Raw genomic sequence first — 23,849 nt, 5'->3', positions numbered from 1 at the left:
TATTAATTATAAATCACAAAAGAGAATCCAAGCTGTCACACGATTCATGCTGTCCAAACCACGAGCAGCATGAATCAGAGAGCAGGTGCACGACTGTAGACAGGTATAAAGGTATCCTGGTCTAGTGCTGCACCAGGTTGATTTGCTCCACACTACCCCAGTTGATTGACAGGTCTGTCCCACGTATGTATATAGGGAGTGACCTGTCAATCACGAGCAGCGGCTCTTCAAAAAAGCATTACAGTGAAAAAAAAAATACCTGGCTCCAATTGTGCAGCCAGGGTCTGATTCATGCCACCCGTGGCTTGGGCAATCTGAATTGACTGACAGGGTCCCTTTAAACGGAATCTGTCACCATGTTTTTGCTATTCTCACAGCAGAATTATGTAGGGGAGACACCCCGATTCCAGAGACTTATCACTTTGTGTGTTGCAGTTTTCTCTGCTGCGGATCTAGCAATACTCTGAATGTTGAGCTGAGCATAACTCCGCTCAAACCACTGACCGCTTACTGTGTACAGGCATCATCATACTCTGTGTGGAAGCATTTCCTAGTGTGTGTGTTATAAAAAGCAGTAAATTATACTGTATTGACTCTCTGCTATAGGTAAGGATACACGTTACAATACGCCCTAACCGAAAATGTAGCTGCTGCTCAACATACCTAAATCTGCTCAATATTAAGTGATAAATTAAAAATAATAATAATAATAAAAAAAAAAAAGTCAGGTCTCTCATGCGGCCCCTTGCCGACACCTGGTCTAACCATTACCTGAAAGGCAAGTGTTGAATCTTCATGAGCCAGCGAGGTTTCAGATTCTGGAACTGCAGGGAGGTCGATGCTTTGTGTGTTTACAACCTGGTGGTCAGTACTGGAGGGAACATCTGTCCTAAATGACTGCCAATCACCCGCCTCTGTAGAAGACTCCATCTTCTGATCACCAAAGGCAGCCCAAGAAGAAGAACCTCCCACCTGATCGTCATCAAACGCAGTCCACTCAGAAGGTTGCTGAATACCGTCCGCTGTACTAAAATCGGCAAAGTCATCAGAGTCTTGCTTAACGTTCGACTCCTCTTTATTTGCCAGAGATATAAAGCCTCCAAAATCACTAAACTCATCTGGTTCCTCAGAAGTCCACTGTGAAGAAGGCTGGTCTTCAGAAGACATCTTTTCTGAGTAGCTTGCCAGTTCTTCTTGAACAGCAACATTTGTATCCTCAAAATGACCAAATTCATCTTCATTTACCTCCACAGGCAGCTCTAAAGGTTCATGAATATGTTTATCTAACGTGACATTGTCCGTCACTGGAGGAGCAGAATCGAAACCTCCAAAAGCATCAAACGCTTCATGAGAAACCTTCACGCTATGACCGCTTTCCATATCCAAGTCAAGTTTTGTCTTTCCAACATCTTTTGACGTTTCCAGCGACTCATCAAGAGAAAGGGAGCTCGTTTTATTAATAGTCTGTTCTTCCTCTTTTCTACTTTGTGTAAGATTTGAAGTATTTTTGGTATCCAGTGAATGCATACTATCAGAAATATTAGACTCTAGTGCAGTTAACACCTTTTCATGGGGTGGCTCAACATCAAGGGCAAGTGGATCAGGTTCGTCAATCTCCTCTTGGGGTAATAGATCTTCTGGTACTTCCATAGCAGCAGAGACACTGCCATGGTCAAATCTACTTGATACACTGCTAACATTAATACTTTTAGCCTGTCCTTCACGTGAACATTTGAGTTCTTGCACCCGTGCCTCACCTAAGTCTACATGGCTCCTGCTTGAAAAAGTAGCAAAGTCAGCAAATTCATCTCCAGGGCTAGATGGTGAAAAGTCTATACTTAAATCTGTACTGTGGGAACTGATTGACTTAATTCCTTTTGAATGTCCCACAACATCCAGATTTTGTAATCCCTGAGGGTTGTCGCTATCTACTACTGCAAAGCCATTCGTCAGATTTTCCAAGCTGTGCATTTTCTCACCATTACATGTACTAACTATTTGATCCTGGCTTCTGCTTACTAAATCGTCATTATCATCATCACAAGTATGATGGGTCTCTGAGTTTATATATTTTGCATTCTCCCCTGAGTTCCCTTTATTATCAAGTGCAGCAACGTTAAATTGGGTGGCGTCATGATGGATGTTCGTCTCAAACACAGAACAAGGTCCCTTCTTAGAAATCCCAATATCAGAGATGTTCTCACTGGTGTTGATGGAGGTAAGGCTGGAGAGGTTATTTACGTTATCCGAGTAATCGTGTATCGGTAAAAAGTGTTTGGATGGTATAAAGTCCTCTCTCGTCTTGGGGTAACCGACCGAGTCGAAGTTGGCGAAGCCAATTCCAGAGTTGCTGACGTCAGAAAATCCTCCGAATTCTCCAAACCCGTCATCGTCGTCATCGTCTGCAACATTGTCGAGAGGAGGCGGGGATGAAGAGTACATTCGTATGATTTCAGGTTCCATGGTGTAAATTCTGGGTCACAGGAGAGAAATTACACCTACAATAAGATAAAAAGAGGTATGTGGTATTAATGTGCATAAAACAAAATTTTCTTTTTTTTTTTTTTAAAGTGCAACATAAATAATGACAAACTACACACAGGATGCACAAAATGCACAAACATTCCCGTTCTGATGGATGGAGTGGATTCTTCAGTTGCAGAGATTTATTCAATGATTCTCTAGTCTGTGACTTAAAACTAAAACTTGGACACTTTTTTTTTTTTTTTTTTACATTTTACATGCCAGGTAGCCAATGGAAAAGATATAACACAAAATAACCATTTTGGTAGCAATGTGCGGTGCATTTGAGTGTTATAGAAAACCTAGACATAAAAAGATTTCAGTTAGTTCACAAAAAGATCTCTCAGCTTTCCACTACATAAATTAAAGGGCTTGCACAGACTCGGGATAAAAGTCTGCAGTCACTCTATATTCATTTTCAAGGTACAGTCATATGTAAAAGTTTCGGCACCCCTATTAATGTTAATCTTTTTTCTTTATAACAATTTTGGTTTTTGCAACAGCTATTTCAGTTTCATATATCTAATAACTGATGGACTCCGTTATATTTCTGGATTCAAATGAGGTTTATTGTACTAACAGAAAATGTGCAATCTGCATTTAAACAAAATTTGACCGGTGCAAAAGTATGGGCACCCTTATCATTTTCTTGATTTGAACACTCCTAACTACTTTTTACTGACTTCCTGAAGCACTAAATTGGTTTTGTAACCTCATTGAGCTTTGATCTTCATAACCAGGTGTATCAAATCATGAGAAAAGGTATTTAAGGTGGCCACTTGCAAGTAGTTCTCCTATTTGATTCTCCTATGAAGAGTGGCATCATGGGCTCCTCAAAACAACTCTCAAATGATCGGAAAACAAAGATTATTCAACATAGCTTTTCAGGGGAAGGATACAAAAAGTTGTCTCAGAGATTTAACCTGTCAGTTTCCACTGTGAGGAACATAGTAAGGAAATGGAAGAACACAGGTACAGTTCTTGTTAAGCCCAGAAGTGGCAGGCCAAGAAAAATATCAGAAAGGCAGAGAAGAAGAATGGTGAGAACAGTCAAGGACAATCCACAGACCACCTCCAAAGACCTGCAGCATCATCTTGCTGCAGATGGTGTCACTGTGCATCGGTCAACAATACAGCGCACTTTGCACAAGGAGAAGCTGTATGGGAGAGTGATGCGAAAGAAGCCGTTTCTGCAAGCACGCCACAAACAGTCGCCTGAGGTATGCAAAAGCACATTTGGACAAGCCAGTTACATTTTGGAAGAAGGTCCTGTGGACTGATGAAACAAAGATTGAGTTGTTTGGTCATACAAAAAGGCGTTATGCATGGAGGCTAAAAAACACAGCATTCCAAGAAAAACACTTGCTACCCACAGTAAAATTTGGTGGAGGTTCCATCATGCTTTGGGGCTGTGTGGCCAATGCTGGCACCGGGAATCTTGTTAAAGTTGAGGGTCACATGGATTCAACTCAGTATCAGCAGATTCTTGACAATAATGTGCAAGAATCAGTGACGAAGTTGAAGTTACGCAGGGGATGGATATTTCAGCAAGACAATGATCCAAATCACCGCTCCAAATCTACTCAGGCATTCATGCAGAGGAACAATTACAATGTTCTGGAATGGCCATCCCAGTCCCCAGACCTAAATATCATTGAACATCTGTGGGATGATTTGAAGCGGGCTGTCCATGCTCGGCGACCATCAAATTTAACTGAACTGGAATTGTTTTGTAAACAGGAATGGTCACAAATACCTTCATCCAGGAACTCATTAATAGCTACAGGAAGCGACTAGAGGCTGTTATTTTTGCAAAAGGAGGATCTGCAAAATATTAATGTCACTTTTATGTTGAGGTGCCCATAATACTTTTGCACCGGTCAAATTTTGTTAAAATGCAGATTGCACTTTTTCTGTTAGTACAATAAACCTCATTTGAATCCAGAAATGTAACTGAGTCCATCAGTTATTAGATATATGAAACTGAAATAGCTGTTGCAAAAACCAAAATTGTTATAAAGAAAAAAGGTTAACATTAATAGGAGTGCCCAAATTTTAACATATGACTGTAAGTACACCAGTCTCATCAGGACTAAGTAATCCATTTACGGTATGTAAAATTTGGCGACAGATTCACTTTAATGTATGGCCGCTAGTGATGAGCGAATGTGCTTGGATAAAGTGTTATCCGATCATGCTCGGGTGCTAACCAAGTGACTTTGGCGTGCTTGAAAAATAGGTTTGAGTCCCTGCGGCTGCATAGGTCAAGGCAGTTCGACTGCCGCAACACATGCATGAGCGGGGTCTCTAACTTATTTATCGAGCACGCCGAAGTCACTTGATTAGGCCCCTAGCATGCTCGGATAACACTTTATACAAGCACTTTCGCTCATCACTAATGGCCAGATCAATTGCTTCTTTGCACGTATGGGTGGCATACACATTCAAAAATGATGCACGACAGAGCAAACTTACACCATTATTTATGGCCTCATCGGAGCATAAGCCGAAATCACGTTTTGTGGGGGGGGTTCGGACATAAGCCCCGATGGCAGTCACTGAACTGGCGCCCAAACGCAATGTGAAAAGGCCCTTAGGAAAAAAAAAAAGCTGCATCTGTAGATGATCTACAGACAAATCTTGTGTCTGTGACCAGAACAACCCATAACACTGCACAGACTAGAAGGCAGACAACACGGCAAATTATGGAGATGATGATGAATGGGATTCTGCTCTTATTAAACAGAATGAATCATCTCCTCCACAAAGTAGTGTGTGTAGGTGGAGAAAATGATCTACACGTGATTACTGGCGGCAGAAGTCTATAGTCAGAGGGGGACTGTAACACTCTTACATGTGCACCTTACAGTAGGCTTTTTTTATTCTTTCTTGTCTTGGTAACATTACATATTTGTTTTTAAAAATCAGATTAAATGTTTTTAATATTTTTTTTTTGTCAACCTGGAAAATGACAAATTATTTTAAAAGGGACCCCTTCCCAATTCCTGACCAGCCACAGCCCTTTCCTCTAGACTCCACCTCCTCTCACTGAGCAAGGGTTAAAACAAAATGTGGTGCTAAGCATTAACACAAGTTTTTTTGGTGCAAGCTAAACCAGATTTAGTTTAGTAAATCTCCTCCAATGTCTGCAGATCTTGTCAATCCAATCTGTTTGGGGCAACAAGACTACGTCCACTCTGTTCACACCACTACTTCGCATCCTCTTGAAAGGTCCTTTCAGATTTTTTTCCATATCTTTTTGTGGAAATCTATCGTGTGTCCTGTAATAAAGGGCTTGTACCAAGCATAAATCGGGGATAACCACTGGACTGCTGGGATGCCCCGTCTGAATGGAATGGGGTCGAGCATACTCACCTACCTTCGCTCCATTCATTCTCTATGGGACAGCTTTTCCAAGAATGACAGAAAAGGCAGTCTTATAGAGAATAAATAAAGCAGATGTGCATGCTCAACCACTGCTCCATTCAGACAGAGCTCAGCAGAGCCCCGCTCTCAGGATTTAAGTGGGTGCCATTGGTCGGTACCCCCTGTGGCTAAAGGATAACTTTCATGAGTACAAACACTTTAGAAAACATGCAAAACATAGTGTGAACAATACACGACAACCCCTTGTTTTATGAGCTGCAGTTTGGTGAAGATAATTAAAAAAGAAAGCGCATATCTACCTAGTTCAGCCATCTCTACTCCGTCAGACCAGCTGATTGTCGTGACGCCCTGACCAGCGCCCGCTGATTGTCGTGACGCCCTGACCAGCGCCCGCTGATTGTCGTGACGCCCTGACCAGCGCCCGCTGATTGTCGTGACGCCCTGACCAGCGCCCGCTGATTGTCGTGACGCCCTGACCAGCGCCCGCTGATTGTCGTGACGCCCTGACCAGCGCCCGCTGATTGTCGTGACGCCCTGACCAGCGCCCGCTGATTGTTATCGCCTATGATCGCTGCAGACAATGTCACTTGAACCCCTGGAGACACAGTTTTAAGATTGCAGATGTGATGCCTGTCTGAGAGGTAAGCCTGAACTTTTATTTTATGCACCACACTTCAGACATTAAGATGAGGTTGTAAAGTAGGGGGAAACCCCTTTAAAATCATTTTCACGACAATTTTCACTGGGCACCAAGTTCGTTTTGAATGACAGTACCAGCACTCTTGTTCCACCTCCCTCTTTATCACCACCAACTCATTATATAAATAGAAACGGCATAGATGAAGGACACAAGATACGCTACGTTATACAGCCAGGACACGAGTGATTTTGTAGAAATCTCTTTTATGAGTGCTTCAATCAGAAGTATTAGCGGTCACATGTACTCCTGGCATCACCATACGGTGGTCGGGTGGGGACTGCCCGAGCATCTGTGCAGGACTGAAGAGAAGAGTACTGCCTTATTTTTCTAAAGAAGTCTGAAAACCTCAAGGCTGCGTTCACACGGTCAGGTTTTTTCGCAGCGGTTTTTATAGCGCGATTTTGTTGCGAAAATGCAAAAAACAAAAAAAGCATCCCATGCAATCCTAAGGGATTCCGCAAAGCTGTGCTAAAGCTGCGGATTTTCCTGCGGCGGAATCGCATCGCAGAAAAATCCGCAGCATGCTCATTAATTTGCAGAATCGTGACAATTCCGCCCACATAGGAATGCATTGTTCTGCTTACTTTCTGCATGTAGCTGTGTCCACCATGCGAAAAGTAAGCAGAACATTTGCTGATGGTACCCACGGTCCGGAGGAGAGGAGACTGTCCTCTGGGCTGTGGGTACCATATCCCTGTAAAAAGTAGAATTAAAATTAAGAAATCGGGTTATATTCACCTTCCGACGTCCCGCGCAGCGTCCCCAGGCTTCAGCGATACACGCGGCAGCTCCTGTTCCCAGTGAAGCATTGCGATGACCTTTGCTGACGTCACGTCTCGCGATGCTGTAGTGGTCTCGCGAGACCGCGACGTCAAAGGTCATTGCCGCAATGCATCACTGGGAGCGGGACCTGCCGGAGCATCGCGGAGGCCTGAGGACGCTGCGCAGGACGTCGGAAGGTGAATATAACACGATTTTTTTTTTTTTTTTTTTTTTTTTTTTAATACTGATGCTGCATAGGCAGCCTCAATAGTAAAAAGTTGGTCACACTAGTTAAAACACTATGTATGACGAGTATGACCAACCTGTCAATCAGTTCTCCAAGCGCTAGAATTCTGCAAGCTAATTACACTTGCTAATCGCTAGTTTTTCTGCGGGAAAATTGCGGGAATTTAAAATGTGATTTTCCCGCGGAATGGAATTCCGGAATTCTCGAGGTAACTTCTGCGGGAATTCCGCTACGTGTGAACTTAGCCTAAAAGGTTTTTTTTTTGTTTGTTTGTTTTGGAGAATCCCTGTCCCACAGCAGCAGCGTCTTTAAAAAAAAAAATAAAGAAAAAAAACAACAACACTGCCTCTCTCACCCTCCTCAGGCTGGGTACAGTGCTGAGCCTCCGCAGCTGCTCCCAGTGTCTGCTATTGACTGCAGTGCTGAAATCACATTGAAAATTGCCAATAGACGGAACTCAGTGTCTCTGCCAGAAGCAATCCCATGCATTACTGTCTGTATAATCTCTTTTGTATCTTCCCCTGCCCAGAAGGCCCACCCACGCGGACCTGTCTGTATACTTTCGTTTACATCCTCCCCTGCCCAGGAGCTGTGATGTGATCAGACCATTATCCTGTACGGTCAGACACAGCCATTATACAGTACACGGCAGGGGCACATTTATAAGATTATCTCAGCACAGGAACATTTTCATTTAACACATCCAATTGTGGAAGTTATTATTATACAAAGATTTATTGATCAAAATGTACTTTGCTCGTAAGTAAACCCCTTTAACTATCTGCATTAGATAATGATTAACACCAGCCAGAAAGGGGTTAAGCACACCCTTATCAACCTTCACAATGGGGGCCTATGCTACTGAGGCTTAGAAGACATTCCCGTGCTCCCTATGTCATTCATAAACCTATAAGTCTGGGCCTGCCAGCAGCTAAGAGGCAAGTGCTTACAATATTAAATGGATGAAAATTATAACACCTGTTATTCCAATTGTCTGGAATTACCAATGCACATTAAAGACAAGCGAAAATCTGGAATATTTGATTATAATGGCAGAATACCCTTAGTTTACAAGGACAACAGAGCTGGAAGTTAGAGAGTAAGCCGCCATGTCAGATGTCTACATTCATCATGCAAGCTCTAAGACGCTGGGACGTTGATGTGCAGGGGATTGGTTGTTTTTCGGTCCAGACTTTAGCCTTCACCAGGCATTCACAGCAACAAATAAAGCTCCAGCCGAACAAAAGGCACATACTCCAGCCCTGCAGACAAAGCAAGTGTTCCCGGACTGCCACTGTGCTGAAGACATTACAAAGAGGCAGCGCTGACAAAACCGTCCAGACGGACTGTGCGGGGCCCATCACAGGGCACTCACCGGACAAAGAAGGGATTGGAAAAACGATTAAGTTACCTGATGAATGATCCCGAGACTACAGAGCTGCATTATTACAATATGAGCGAGAGCACACCAAGTACAGAGGAAAGATCTGTACCGTGAGCGCAAAGGGCGGCTGGCAAACTTTATAGAAAGTTCTGAAACCTCAAATGATCCTCTATAGACACTGTACGTAATGTCAGAATTAGACCACAGGTGTCAGATTAGAGGGGTAGACCAGTAGGTAAAGAAAAAAAATAATTTTTAGACTGCTCTGAATTTAGAGCTTTGATACTCCCTTATTTACCTTGTCTTGGCACACTAGAAATGGGCAGAAATGCCTGGTTTACTAATCAGTAACCCACCCAAGTCAGTGACTGGCCGAGTGGACAGTTCTAGTAATTTCCAACATTTCAAAGGAAGCAGAGACCAATGGGGATAGGAACTGGAGCTGCAAGGGATCCATTCTTGTATTATTTTTTTAAGGTCCTTTAAGAAAAATATGTATTGGCTGGAGAACAGGACTTATCAAACGCTTACACATCAGGAGGTGACCTTGATGTCACATTTACACCTGATCGGTAAGTACTGTGCCCGTATATCGACAGGTATGTGTATTTGTACCATCATCAGCGTTCACCTCTCAAGATTTCTGGATAAACCCTGTAAGGCTTTAGGGAAGCACGGTGGCTCAGTGGTTAGCACTACTGTTATGATTGGGTCACCGAGGAGGAAAGCAAGACCAAGCTAAGCCACAGAAAACCAGAGAGGTTGGTATCTAAGCAGATTGCAGACCCCTGATCCTATCCACACAACTAGCAGTAGCCGTGGAGTGTACCTACGATGATTCTAGACGCCTCGACACAGCCGGAGAACTAAATAAGTGGTCTCTAGTGAGCTGCCACACAGGCAGATATCACCAGCGACATAGCAGGGGTCGGGGGTCGCTACTTACCTGTCAGACAAGGCGATCCTGACATCCTCCCGCCCGCGTTCAAGCGTCGCTCGTCGGTGCCACAGAAAGCTGACGACGAGAAATGGTCCAGGACATTCTCGCGCGATCAGCGATAACCAGCGGGGGAGCGGTCAGAGGTAAGTATCAGACATAGCGATATCACTAGCAATATCGCTATAATGTCACAAAAATCAGTGACGTTATAGCGATATTGCTAGCGATATCGCTTAGTGTGAAAGGCCCTTTAGATCTCCACCAGAAAATCCTGTTGGAAGCCACTGCGGAGTCATCCAGCTGCCACTGTTCAGATGGTCAGAGGATGTATACCGTAAGCTCCTTTTATTGTGTGTGTGTTGCCAATGTACTGGAAAGATAAGGTTTCACTAGATGCTTTTCATTGGAGTATTTGCAAGGTCACAACGCAATACCATCAGCGATGATGACAAGAAGGGAAAGTTTTATGTCCCACCATAGAAGGATACATGGCCGCCCGTGTCACATCTGCCCGTCATCACATCCACTTGGTCTCACTGTTGATATTTTCTTATACACTTTGAAAAAAAGATCCTAAAAAAGAGAAGTGAAGATTTCACTTAATCTGCCATTGACTTCCTTCAGAATGGTGGTGGTTCAGAAAAGCATGCTGTGCTATACTGTATGGTCATGGACAAAAGTATTGAGACTGACACAAATTTTGGTTTTCTGCTTCAGCCTTTTGGATCTTTTACTTGATGCTTCTATGATTACTGAAGAACAATCATCAGCAGTTTTAAAACTTTTTGGCAAATACATCGAACTTACACAAATTCTCAAAATTTACAAAGTTGACCTTAAGACTTATGTAATTCCCCGTGGCACCAAGATATCAGCTTCTGTGCCAACTCCTGACTGATGACGACCCACCCGTACCTGGAATTTATAACAAGTTCTGCATTTTTAATTTGTCGACCTACTTTTGTAGGATTGACCACAGGTTTTCAATGGACTTGAGATCTGGGGCGCTTCCTGGCCATGGAGCTAAAATGTCAATATTTTGTTTAGCAAGCCATTTGATCATCACTTTTGCCTCATGACATGGTCTCCCATCCTGCTTGAAAAAGTGAGTGGGCAAACAAAAAATACAGAAATGGTGAAAAACTACAAGCACTGATTCGATTTGGCCAATATCCAGCTGCCAGGGCAAATTGGCTTGAAAAATAAGGGTCAACACAAACTTGATGCATCTGTACAACAAAAAAAAAACAAAAAAACAGAAGTATGAAATGTTTCTAATTGTACATCAGTAACCAGAGAAACAACTGACTTAGCCTTGTTTCACACTTCCGTTTTTGTGTCCGCCAAACGGATCCGTTTCCGTTTTTTTGACGGAAACGGATGCAAACAGATTTGTTTTTTAAAACCCGGATCTTTTTTTTTGACGGATCCGCGGTAACCGCTATGGGACAAAAAACGGATCCTGCAAAAAAATGGCGGATCCGTTTAACGGAAACCAACGGATTTTGACGGATTTGAAAAAACGGAAGTGTGAAACAGGCCATAGGCTACTTTCACACATCAGTTTTTTGCCGTCAGGCAGGATCCGGCTATTTTTAGAAAAAATGGATCCGGCATAAATTTTGGAGAACTGTAGAAACGGATCCGTTTTTCTGCCGGATCCGTCTAGCAGGTTATATCTGTTTCCTGGGGGCTGGCCAATTGGATCTGAGCATGCGCAGACTTAAAAAAACGGATCCGGTGTCTGGATCCGGCGCATTCCGGCGCCCATAGACTCATTGTGGCAAAAAGCCGGAAGCGTCGGATCCGGCGCTTCCGGCCTTTTCGCCGGAGACAAAAAAACGTTACAGTAGCCGTTTTTTCCTGACGCCGGAATGAGACAAGTAGCCGGATCCGGCAAAAAACGGATGAAACGCAATGCCATCCGGCGCTAATGCAAGTCAATGGAGAAAAACTGGATCCGGCATTGCATTTTGCCGGATCCGGTTTTACAAAAAAAAGCCGGATCGCGCCTGACGGCGAAAAACTGATGTGTGAAAGAGGCCTAATAGATCTGAGAACCCTGAAGCGGCAAACTGTGAAAACCAAATTTGTGTTAGTCTCAAAAACTTTTAGCCACAACTAACAGTCAGACATATCGACCCCTGATCGCAAGGCTTCCCTCAAAAAGGCATCACTGTAAACCTGGCAAAGAAAAGTGAAAAATCTACATCTGTATAACAGAGGCATATGGGTGTGCTATCTACATCTGTCTCCATCACCATAACCTACGGAGAGATGGGAAAAGTTTCCACTCAGTTTTGTGCAGAAACAAGTTTGCTCACAACATGCAACCAACAAGTCAACTCAGAAGCAAATGCTACAGAAAAAAGAAGAGTGGTCAGATAGAAGGCTTTATGGGGCTGTATCACAGTCACTGTACAGAAGATGCAGCATTATAAGACTACTATTCTGATAAATTGCTCTCCATGCAATAAATGGATGGTCCGCTGCCATGAAAGCTGGAGGCAGTGCTTGTACATAGCTCTTTCCTGCGGATATGAGAGGCCCCAATCTATGACAATCCCTTTCTACAGGCTTTATTAGAGAGCATATGGTCGGCAAATCCATCCGATAAATATCCGTTTCCTACACACAGCCAAAGATCAACTATAACATTGGGTCCTCAAGAGCAAGAGATGCTCTTTCTTGTGGCTCCATGATCTGATGAAAATAATGGACCACCTCCAGGACGTCCATAGTGGGACAGCTAATTCAAAAGGCATCCTGCCTCTCAATCATGAGTATGTTATGCCGGTCACACTAATCACCTCTCCAAGAAATATACACGTCCAATTCTGGGCGATTTCTGGGGAAGATACAAGAACATACTGCCTGCAGATGTTGTAGGTGGCCACTTTTGACTCCAGGGCCTGATGCACCAACCATTGAGTCACAATACTACCTGTAATCTGATTGTACCACTTTACACCCAAAAGTCGAGTAGAGTAGTACTGAACACATATATAAAAGCCAAACTGAAACCCGAAAGGTATACCTGGGATATAGGGAATCAAACATCTCCTCATTTCACCAGTTTTCTTCATTTCAATCAAGGAGAAAATGGCTAGACATGTGGTTTTTAAAGTGGTTGCTCACTACTTTTCACCATTTTGCCTCATCCACACTCTAAACTAATGTTGATTTTTTTTTAACCCCTTTCTGCCATTGGACACAATAGTACGTCCAATGGCAGATCCCTCGCTTTGATGTGGGCTCCGGCGGTTAGCCTGTATCAAAGCCGGGACATATCAGCTGCTTTCAACACCTGATAAGTGCCCGCAATAGGCGCGGGTGGAATCGCGATCCACCCGTGCCTATTAACTATTTAAATCCTCCTGTCAAACGCTGACAGTGGGGTTTAACGGGCGCTTCCGGCCGCCGGATCGGAAATTAGCGCACCGCTGACCCCTGTCACGTGATCGGGGGTCAGCGATGTGTTGCCATAACAACCTGAGGTCTCATCGAGACCTTTATGGTTTGTTGAGGAGTCATTGCTATCAGCGCTCATAGCAATGCTGTAATTCTGCTACATATACGCGATCTTCTCATCGACTATATGTAGCAGAGCCGATCAAGTATGGGATGCTTCTAGCCTCCCATGGAGACTATTGAACCATGCCAAAATTTAAAAAAAAAAGGTTTTAAAAAATATGGAAAAAAATAAAAAAAATATAAAAGTTTAAATCACCCCCCTTTCGCCACATTCAAAATAAAACAATTTAAAAAAAATAAAAATCACACATACACATATTAGGTATCGCCACGTTCAGAATCGTCTGATCTATCAATAAAAAAAGGATTAACCCGATCGCTAAATGGCGTAGCGTGAAAAAAATCGAAACACCAGAATTACGTTTTTTTTAGTTGCTGCGACATTGCATTAAAATGCAATAATGGGCGGTCAAAAGATCGTATCTGCACAAAAGTGGTATCATTAAAAACGTCAGCTCGGCGCGCAAAAAATAAGCCCACACTCAGCCACAGATCACGAAAAATGGAGATGCTACAGGTATCGGAAAATGGCGCAAAATTATTTTTTTTATTTTTTTTTTTTAGCAAACTTTGGAATTTATTTTCACCACTTAGATAAAAAAGAACCTAGACATGTTTGGTGTCTATGAACTCGTAATGACCTGGAGAATCATAGTGGCAGGTCAGTTTTAGCATTTAGTGAACCTAGCAAAAAAGCCAAAACAAAAAACAAGTTTGGGATTGCACTTTTTTTTTGCAATTTCTCTGCACTTGAAATTTTTTTCTGCATGGCTTCCTGTGACGTTCTGTCCATTGATTTCACGCTCCGGCCTCAAGCTTCGGATGGAAAGCCAGAGTGGCATCACATGAGGTGCGATTTCTACAAGGGGACATTTAGGTCCATGCATGCGCGCTCCGTTGGGACAGCCTCTCGAGATCCATAGCTGTAACGTTCCACCCAACAAGGTAGGTTAGAAGCAGAAGCAATCACACAAAATGTCACAGGAAGTCAGAGCAAAGTGGACAGCGGGGGGTCATGATCGCTACCCAGACATTGAGAATGGGGCAAGATAAGTAGATAGTTAGGTCCCTATATATTTGGACAGAGACAACCTTTTTCTAATTTTGGTTCTAGACATTACCACAATGAATTTTAAACAAAACAATTCAGATGCAGTTGAAGTTCAGACTTTCAGCTTTCATTTGAGGGTATCCACATTAAAATTGGATGAAGAGTTTAGGAGTTTCAGCTCCTTAACATGTGCCACCCTGTTTTTAAAGGGACCAAAAGTAATTGGACAATTGACTCCAAGGCTATTTCATGGACTGGTGTGGGCAATCCCTTCATTATGTCATTCTCAATTAAGCAGATAAAAGGCCTGGAGTTGATTTGAGGTGTGGTGCTTGCATATTTGGAAGGTTTTGCTGTGAAGGAAACATGCTGTCAAAGGAGCTCTCCATGCAGGTGAAACAAGCCATCCTTAAGCTGCAAAAACAGAAAAAACCCATCCGAGAAATTGCTACAACATTAGGAGTGGAAAAATCTAGTTTGGTGCATCCTGAGAAAGAAAGCACTGGTGAACTCATCAATGCAAAAAGACCTGGGCGCCCACGGAAGACAACAGTGGTGGATGATCGCAGAACAGTCTCCATGGTGAAGAGAAATCCCTTCACAACAGCCAACCAAGTGAACAATACTCTCCAGGAGGTAGGCGTATCAATAACCAAATCTACCAAAAAGAGAACACTGCATGAAAGTAAATTGGCTTGCAGTGAACCCTCTCATAAGCATCAAGAATCAAAAGGCTAGACTGGACTTTGCTAAAAAACATCTAAAAAAGCCAGAACAGTTCTGGAAGAACATTCTTTGGACAGATGAAACCAAGATCAACCTCTACCAGAATGATGGAAAGAGAAAAGTATGGTGAAGGCGTGGTACAGCTCATGATCCAAAGCATACCACATCATCTGGAAAACACGGCGGAGGCAGTGTGATGGCTTGGGCATGCATGGCTGCCAGTGGCACTGGGTCACTAGTGTTTATTGATGATGTGACACAGGACAGAAGCAGCCGAATGAATTCTGAGGTATTCATAGCCATACTGTGTGCTCAGATCCAGCCAAATGCAGCCAAACTGATTGTCCATCTGTAGTATGAAACGACGACCAATGACCCAAAACATAAAGCCAAAGCAACCCAGGAGAAGTGGAATATTCTTGAATGGCCAAGTCAGTCACCTGATCTCAACCCAATTGAGCATGCATTTCACTTGTTAAAGACTAAACTTCAGACAGGCCCACAAACAAACAAACAACTGAAAACCACCGCAGTGAAGGCCTGGCAGAGTATCAAAAAGGAGGAAACAGCGTCTGGTGATGTCCATGAGTTCAAGACTTCAGGCAGTCATTGCCAACAAAGGGTTTTCAACCAAGTACTAGAAATGAACATTTTATTTACAATTATTTAATCTGTCCAATTACTTTTGGTCCCTTTAAAAACAGGGTGGCACATGTTAAGGAGCTAAAACTCCTAAACCTTTCATGCAATTTTAATGTGGATACCCTCAAATGAAAGCTGAAAGTCTGAATTGTTTTGTTTAAAATTCATTGTGGCAATGTCTAGAACCAAAATTAGAAAAACGTTGTCTCTGTCCAAATATATATGGACCTAACTGTAAATATATTTAGAAAAATTTTCAAATTGAAGCATGAATTTAAATGGCAGAAAAGTAAAAGTGAAATGTAGTGATGGGCAACCCCTTTTAAGATTGAGTAAACTTTTATACACATATTTCAGCTTGTGATGGTAGCATTTATTGAGGGGGGGGGGGGGGGGGGGGGAGAGTCTGGGTCTTGAGAGCCTTACTGATCACTCATATATCAAGGGGCATAATTTACTGATAGTGGAGGGTACTAGGAATCAGACCCCAGTGATTAGCAAGTGACCCCTTATCCTATGGATTGAAGATGACATTTTATTGGGGGAACACCCTTTCACATAAAATATAGTTTTCTTAGGTATAGGTATAAATAATGGAGGCGCAGCGTTTTCGCCCTCTCCCAGGTCTCTCCAGTTCCCTTGAGATGGAATGGAAACATAACCAGTTGCACGACTGGTCCTCACAATCCCCATGCCCTGTAGGAAAGAAATCACTACGTCCAATGCACAAGTGATAAAAAATAAAGTGGAAGCGTTGCCTCATTTTTACAGCTTTTTACCCACAGTAGAAATGACAGTCAAACCACAGAGGACACGATCAGCTCGGTTACATAACTCTCCCGCTTGCGCTGTACTCGATGATTTTACGTTATTTGGCTTCAGAGCATATAAGAGGCGGCTCAGCCATATTCCCCATAGATTAACACCACAAGTTCAGGGTAAGGGTTGCAGCATGCCAGACACAGCTCCCCAATGTGCAGAAAGCATGTAGCCGTGGGAAGCCTCCTCGCCGGCCCTGATCCCTCTCACCTTAAAGTGCACGGTGCAAATGTTCCACCGGCTTAAGACAAATATAAAAGTGTTATTAATACTAGTGCTGAGCGACCATGCTTATATACAGTTGTGGCCAAAAGTATTGACACCCCTGCAATTTTGTCAGATAATACTCAGTTTCTTCCTGAAAATGATTGCAAACACAAATTCTTTGGTATTATTATCTTCGTTTAATTTGTCTTAAATGAAAAAACACAAAAAGAATTGTCCTAAAGCTAAATTGGATATAATTCCACACCAAACATAAAAAAAGAGAGTGGACAAAAGTATTGGCACTGTTCGAAAAATCATGTGATGTTTCTCTAATTTGTGTAATTAACAGCACCTGTAACTTACCTGTGGCACCTAACAGGTGTTGGCAATAACTAAATCACACTTGCAGCCAGTTGACATGGATTAAAGTTGACTCAACCTCTGTCCTGTGTCCTTGTGTGTATCACATTGAGCATGGAGAAAAGAAAGAAGACCAAAGAACTGTCTGAGGACTTGAGAAACCAAATTGTGAGGAAGCATGAGCAATCTCAAGGCTACAAGTCCATCTCCAAATACCTGAATGTTCCTGTGTCTACCGTGCGCAGTGTCATCAAGAAGTTTAAAGCCCATGGCACTGTGGCTAACCTCCCTAGATGTGGACGGAAAAGAAAAATTGACAAGAGATTTCAACGCAAGATTGTGCGGATGTTGGATAAAGAACCTCGACTAACATCCAAACAAGTTCAAGCAGCCCTGCAGTCCGAGGGTACAACAGTGTCAACCCGTACTATCCGTCAGCGTCTGAATGAAAAGGGACCGTATGGTAGGAGACCCAGGAAGACCCCACTTCTTACCTCGAGACATTAAAAAAGCCAGGCTGGAGTTTGCCAAAACTTACCTCAAAAAGCCTAAAACGTTTTGGAAGAATGTTCTCTGGTCAGATGAGACAAAAGTAGAGCTTTTTGGGCAAAGGCATAAACAGAGATTACAGGAGAAAAAAAGAGGCATTCAAAGAAAAGAACACGGTCCCTACAGTCAAACATGGTGGAGGTTCCCTGATATTTTGGGGTTGCTTTGCTGCCTCTGGCACTGGACTGCTTGACCGTGTGCATGGCATTATGAAGTCTGAAGACTACCAACAAATTTTGCAGCATAATGTAGGGCCCAGTGAGAGAAAGCTGGGTCTCCCTCAGAGGTCATGGGTCTTCCAGCAGGACAATGACCCAAAACACACTTCAAAAAGCACTAGAAAATGGTTTGAGAGAAAGCACTGGAGACTTCTAAGATGGCCAGCAATGAGTCCAGACCTGAATCCCATAGAACACCTGTGGAGAGATCTAAAAATGGCAGTTTGGAGAAGGCACCCTTCAAATATCAGGGACCTGGAGCAGTTTGCCAAAGAAGAATGGTCTAAAATTCCAGCAGAGCATTGTAAGAAACTCATTGATGGTTACCGGAAGCGGTTGGTCACAGTTATTTTGGCTAAAGGTTGTGCAACCAAGTATTAGGCTGAGGGTGCCAATACTTTTGTCTGGCCCATTTTTGGAGTTTTGTGTGAAATGATCAATGTTTTGCTTTTTGCTTCATTCTCTTTTGTGTTTTTTCATTTAAGACAAATTAAATGAAGATAATAATACCAAAGAATTTGTGATTGCAATCATTTTCAGGAAGAAACTGAGTATTACCTGACAGAATTGCAGGGGTGTCAATACTTTTGGCCACAACTGTAAGTAGTTACCGGGTGCTATCCTAGTATCTTGGGCGTGCTCGAATAACATGTTTGATTTCCCACGGCTGCATGTCTCGTGGTGGTTAGGCATTCACTGCATGTATTGTGGCCGTCTAACAGCTACGACACATGCGGCTGCAGGGATCCGAACATATTATTCAAGCAATTTTGAGAACTTTATAAGGCAAATCTCGCGACACCAAAAGCTTTGCCCACTTTGGCGAAGCTGGCCAGAACTGTTGTAAAACCACCAAAACTTGCATTCCACAAACTTTGAGTTGCACAAAAATTTGAGGACATATCTAGGTGTTTTACGCCAGAAAACACGTGAAAACACTTTGGTGAATCAGGGACATAACTTTTTTTTTTACATTTTTCTGTCAAAATAGCCATAAGGAGGGATTTTGGTAGGGTGAATTGTAGATTTGAATGACACCATTCAATTTCCCATGTAATGTAGTGAAAAGGGAGAGGGGGGAGGTAGGTGAAATACTGAAGATCGATACGAATACAGCAAATTTCTATGGCTGCTCTGTCTTGTTTAGAAAAAAAAATTGAAATAAAAAGTTTGTTGCCGTTTCCTAAAACCAGTAACTGCACCAGGCTTGCGTTACTTAAATTGTGCTGTCAGATTGGCAGCGAAAGTTAAATAGTCAAATGTACTCTTAGGAATGGCTAACTGCACCCCAACTACGCATAGGATGTACCGGTACAGCCTATCTCAGGAAGGGATTAAATCATAAGCGGTCAAGGGTTCGACTATGGACCGTAAGAACGGATGACTTTCGTTGGGAGCTCCTGTATAAGTCGAAGGACAAAGGCATCTACTGCGAACCAAGTCTCGAAATCCTCAGGGATGGAACCAACATGTATCCCATCCGGTAGACCAACATGTGTCCCATCCGGTGGACCAACATGTATCCCATCCGGTGGACCAACATGTATCCCATCCGGTGGACCAACATGTATCCCATCTGGTAGACCAACATGTATCCCATCCGGTAGACCAACATGTATCCCATCCGGTGAATACGACATAAGTGACTTACAGAGCACCCCTCTCTTATGCTTGTATACCGTGAATATATATCAACGGCCACAACGCGCTCTATTCATTAACAAACTATCAGGCCATCTCATGGCACATGGCTACATAACTAGGAAATGTCACCGTGGTCAAATGCAACCCTGCCAGCCCTTCATTCACAGCATATATGAAGGTCTCAGCAGTCCGACCCACCAGATTGAAAAAAGAAGGCCATCTATAGCAGAAACCACAATCCTCACGTGCACAGAGGCTTTGATAAATGAGGTAAAGCCACATATTTTAGTACATGAGTGCAGGTGGAGTGCAGCGTGAGAATACTCCTCCTGATCCAGGACACCTGTCTGAACACCGCCGAAGCAGGAGTTTAGTGGTTCACCATCTGCAGCCTCATTTATATTAGCACACTACAAAACAAAGACCAGAGGATTTTCCATCACGTCACAAGAGTCTCCTGGGTGCTCAGTTACTGGACAGGAATATAATCCATTGCATTTTTTATCAGTCTCATCCACCATCAGGAGCCATACGTACAAAGCAACCTACACTGCGCTGAAGAGGAAATACTCCACAGGAGAACTGCAACTCTCATCATTCTAGCTGATAGAAAATAAAAAGGCCCGACGACATGAGTGAGAGAAGCAGGCGCCCTCGTCTACCTCCATTACATGGGCAGGTGAAGCCTGAGAACGACTGGGCGGCTACAAGGACAATTCGCTGCCTGTTCTGTTCACGTGTCCGAACTCCTCGGAGAAGTCGAAACTGCAGAAATAAAGGGCAGCGGCGGTCACAGCGCTGCATCCGCTCCACTGCTTTCTGGACTGGAATCTTGGCTCAAAGAACAAATAAATAGTTTGATGTCATTTTATAAATCCTCATTTCTCCGATGGAGAATCCCTAATACAGAACAGAGAAAGGAAATGTATCCCCACCCTGGAACGGCACTGATAATGGGGAATTAAACGGGGTCCATCAGAAATAAAAGGCACATAATAAAATTACCAAATGTTCCTAAGAATGGTACACTAGAAATACACAGTAAGGTAGGAAAAAAAAAAGGGTCTGACATCCTTAGTAAATCAGTGAATGTAACAAGTCCTCAAACCCCTTCTCCTGTCAAAAAATGTCAGGTGTAGGCAAAAAATAACCGAGATCCCATTAGATAATTTTGGCCTTTGGCACTGTAGGGTGACAGTATAGTCTATGGATAAAGTGCTTGGGCATGTGCACATTGGCAAAGGGACCCTGCAAAAAAACAAACAATCAACCCTCTGTTCCCTCCATTCACCCCGCAAAATCAAAGAGTGTCCTCATGCCCCCCATTAGGACAGTATACCTTTTTTCTGGTGTATGGAAGAGTGCAGTCTGCTTTACGGTTTTATGCAGAGACATCCAGTATAAACATGTATGCCAGACACTACAGTAGCATTTGCTGGGAGACTACGTAGGACAGATGTCACCATTTGGCCATATATTTGCATCCATTATAGGTGTATGTTGGGAAATAGTAAATACATAAACCTACAACAAACAGTGCAAAGTGTACAGTAAGCGCAGCCTGTCAGGCACCACCACTCCTGCACCGGGGGTCCCTCGACCCGACCACCCCAATGTGCATAGGAAGGGCGCAATAGTGAAGTGCATGTGAACATAAAATGTTACTCTGAAACTTACCTAAACTCTAAGGCCTGCTCTACATCTTGTGCCAGTAATTTATGACAATTACCACTACAATACCATTTACGGTAATGAAGATTTTAATCATAGGTAAATAAAGAGATTAGAAAGTCTATACATGTAACACATCAGCTAACTACATATAGATTCATATGGCTTCCTTAATACCTTGTAGAGAGGGATGAGCGGATGACGGGTGGTAAACGCCTGAAGGCCGTGTCAATGTCCGGAGCTCCGGGGGAGTGAGTGAATTTTCCAGCTCCAAAGATCGGGTCCTCATTGCTTTCAAAGGGGTTCAGGTTCTGGTACCCAAACAAAAAACTTTGGAATAAAGTTCAGGTAGGGTAACAGAACTCAAACTTCCATGGGTCTGCTCATCCCTACTTGTAGACTGCATTCATGGTGCACAGGATGACCATGCAGATAGGTAATAAAAAAAATAAAAATGGATAATATGGAGTGCAGACAGTTATCCAATTTCATATCCTTTTACTCTCTCAATAATAAATCCTGACTTAGATCTGTCAGCTGACTCTGCAGATATCACTCAGGTGGCAAAAAGCAGACATTGCACATACAGTGGGGAAAATAAGTGTTTGATATACTGTCGATTTTGCAAGATTTGCCACCTACGAAGAATGGAGAGGTCTGTAATTTACATTGAAGGCAACTTCAACTGTGAGAGACAGATTAAAAAACAAACACAAACAGAAAACTCACATTGTATGATTTCTACATACGGTAATTAAATTTCATTTTATTGCATGAAACAAGTATTTGATCACCTTCCAAATAGCAAGAATTCTGGCTATCACAGACCTGTTAGTTTTTCTTACCTCTATTACTCTATTAATTGCACCTGTTGTAACTCGTTACCTGTATAAAAGACACCTGTCACCACACGCCATCAATCACGCTCCAACCTCTCCACATTGGCCAAGACCAAAGAGCTGTTTAAAGACACCAGGGACAAAATTATTACCTGCACAAGGGTGGGATGGGCTACAGAACAATAGGCAAGCAGCTTGGTGAGAAGGCAACAACTGTTGGCCCAATTATTAGAAAATGGAAAAAACACAAGATGAGCGTCAATCTTCTTCGATCTGTGTCTCCATGCAAGATCTCGCCTCGTGGGCTAAGGATGATTTTGAGAAGGGTCAGGAATCAGCTCAGAATTACACAGGAGGATCTGGTCAATGACCTGAAAACAGCTAGGACCACAGTAACACACTACACCATCATGGATTAAAAACCTGCATGGCACGGAAGGTCCCCCATCTAAATGATCTATAGGAGGCTAGGGAGAAAGTCATGTGGTCAGATGAGATCAAAATAGAACTTTTGCCATTAACTCCACTCGCCGTGTTTGGCGAAAGAAGGATGAGTACAACCCCAAGAACACCGTCCCAACCGTAAAGCATGGTGGGGGAAACATAATACTTTGGGGGTGCTTTTGTGCAAAGGGGACAGAACAACTGCCCGTATTGAAGAGAGGATAGATGGGGTCATGTATCGTGGGATTATGGCCAACAACCTCCTTCTCTCAGTAAGAGCACTGAAGATGGGTCGTGGCTGGGCCTTCCAGCATGACAATGACCCAAAACACACAACACGGGTAACTAAGGAGTCGCTCCGTAAGAAGCATTTCTAGGCCGTGGAGTGGCCTAGCCTGTCTCTAGACCTGAACACAATAGAAAATCTTTGGAGGGAGCTGAAACTCTATGTTGCCCAGTGACAGCCCAGAATCCTGAAAGATCTGTATGGAGGAGTGGGCCAAAATCCCAGCTGCGGTGTGTGCAAACTTGGTCAAGAACTACAGGAAACGTCTGACCTCTGTAATTGCAAACAAAGGTTTCTGTACCGAATATTAAGTTCTGTTTTTCTATTGTATCAAATACTTATTTCATGCAATAAAATGCAAATTAATTATGTAAAAATCATACAATGCGATTTCCTAGATTTTTTTTTCCTTTTTAAGATTCTGTCTTTCACAGTTGAAATGTATCTACGATAAAAATTAAAGTTATAGCTCCGGATAAAAATGGTGCAAATTGTCTTTTCAATCAACTGGGCGTATACCAAAGAACTTGGGTGTTTGCTTTTCCTCATCCAACGCTAGCCAATCATAACACAGCCGCACCCATAGAGTAGTTTGGTGGCATACGCACAGTTGCACTACACATTACACTTATACCAACATGTGTTCCGGCTCATTTCTTTGTGTTTGCTTTAGTTTCTTGCACATACAGGGGAGTGACTTTGCCTTTTAGGGCTGTGCATTTAGTCTATATCACTTTCCATGGGCAGGCGTCTGAACAGTCATGTCTGGGTCCTTCTCTGCCCTCGTCAATGGAGGCCTCCTAGCACAGAGAGGTTTAATAGTAGAGACAGGACTATCCCGATTGGGTCACCTTGTCGTGGTGGGTGGGATAGCCTTTATGCTTTTTTGATTAAAACATTGTCAACTAAGTACCCC

At 43.0% G+C, this 23,849-nt stretch overlaps 1 protein-coding gene across 3 annotated transcripts in view; it reads right to left on the bottom strand.

Moving 5' to 3' along the window:
- AFTPH (aftiphilin) overlaps positions 1-23,849 on the bottom strand; it is a 76,964-nt gene that overhangs the window by 44,229 nt on the left and 8,886 nt on the right. For 2 of the 3 annotated variants that reach the window (XM_073553768.1, XM_073553766.1), the window contains exon 2: positions 772-2,498. In XM_073553768.1, the coding sequence (XP_073409869.1) occupies positions 772-2,463 (1,692 nt within the window). In that variant the 5' untranslated portion in view covers positions 2,464-2,498. Of the gene's footprint in view, positions 1-771; positions 2,499-10,418; positions 10,517-23,849 lie in introns of all 3 variants that reach the window. The other variant, XM_073553767.1, reaches the window with a different exon arrangement.

The sequence above is a fragment of the Dendrobates tinctorius genome, unplaced genomic scaffold (genome assembly GCF_039654945.1).
Source record: "Dendrobates tinctorius isolate UK_male_01 unplaced genomic scaffold, ASM3965494v1 ptg000203l, whole genome shotgun sequence".
NCBI lineage: Eukaryota > Metazoa > Chordata > Amphibia > Anura > Dendrobatidae > Dendrobates > Dendrobates tinctorius.
The sequence above is the reverse complement of the archived record's forward strand: the minus strand, read 5'-3'. Positions and strand labels throughout refer to the sequence as shown.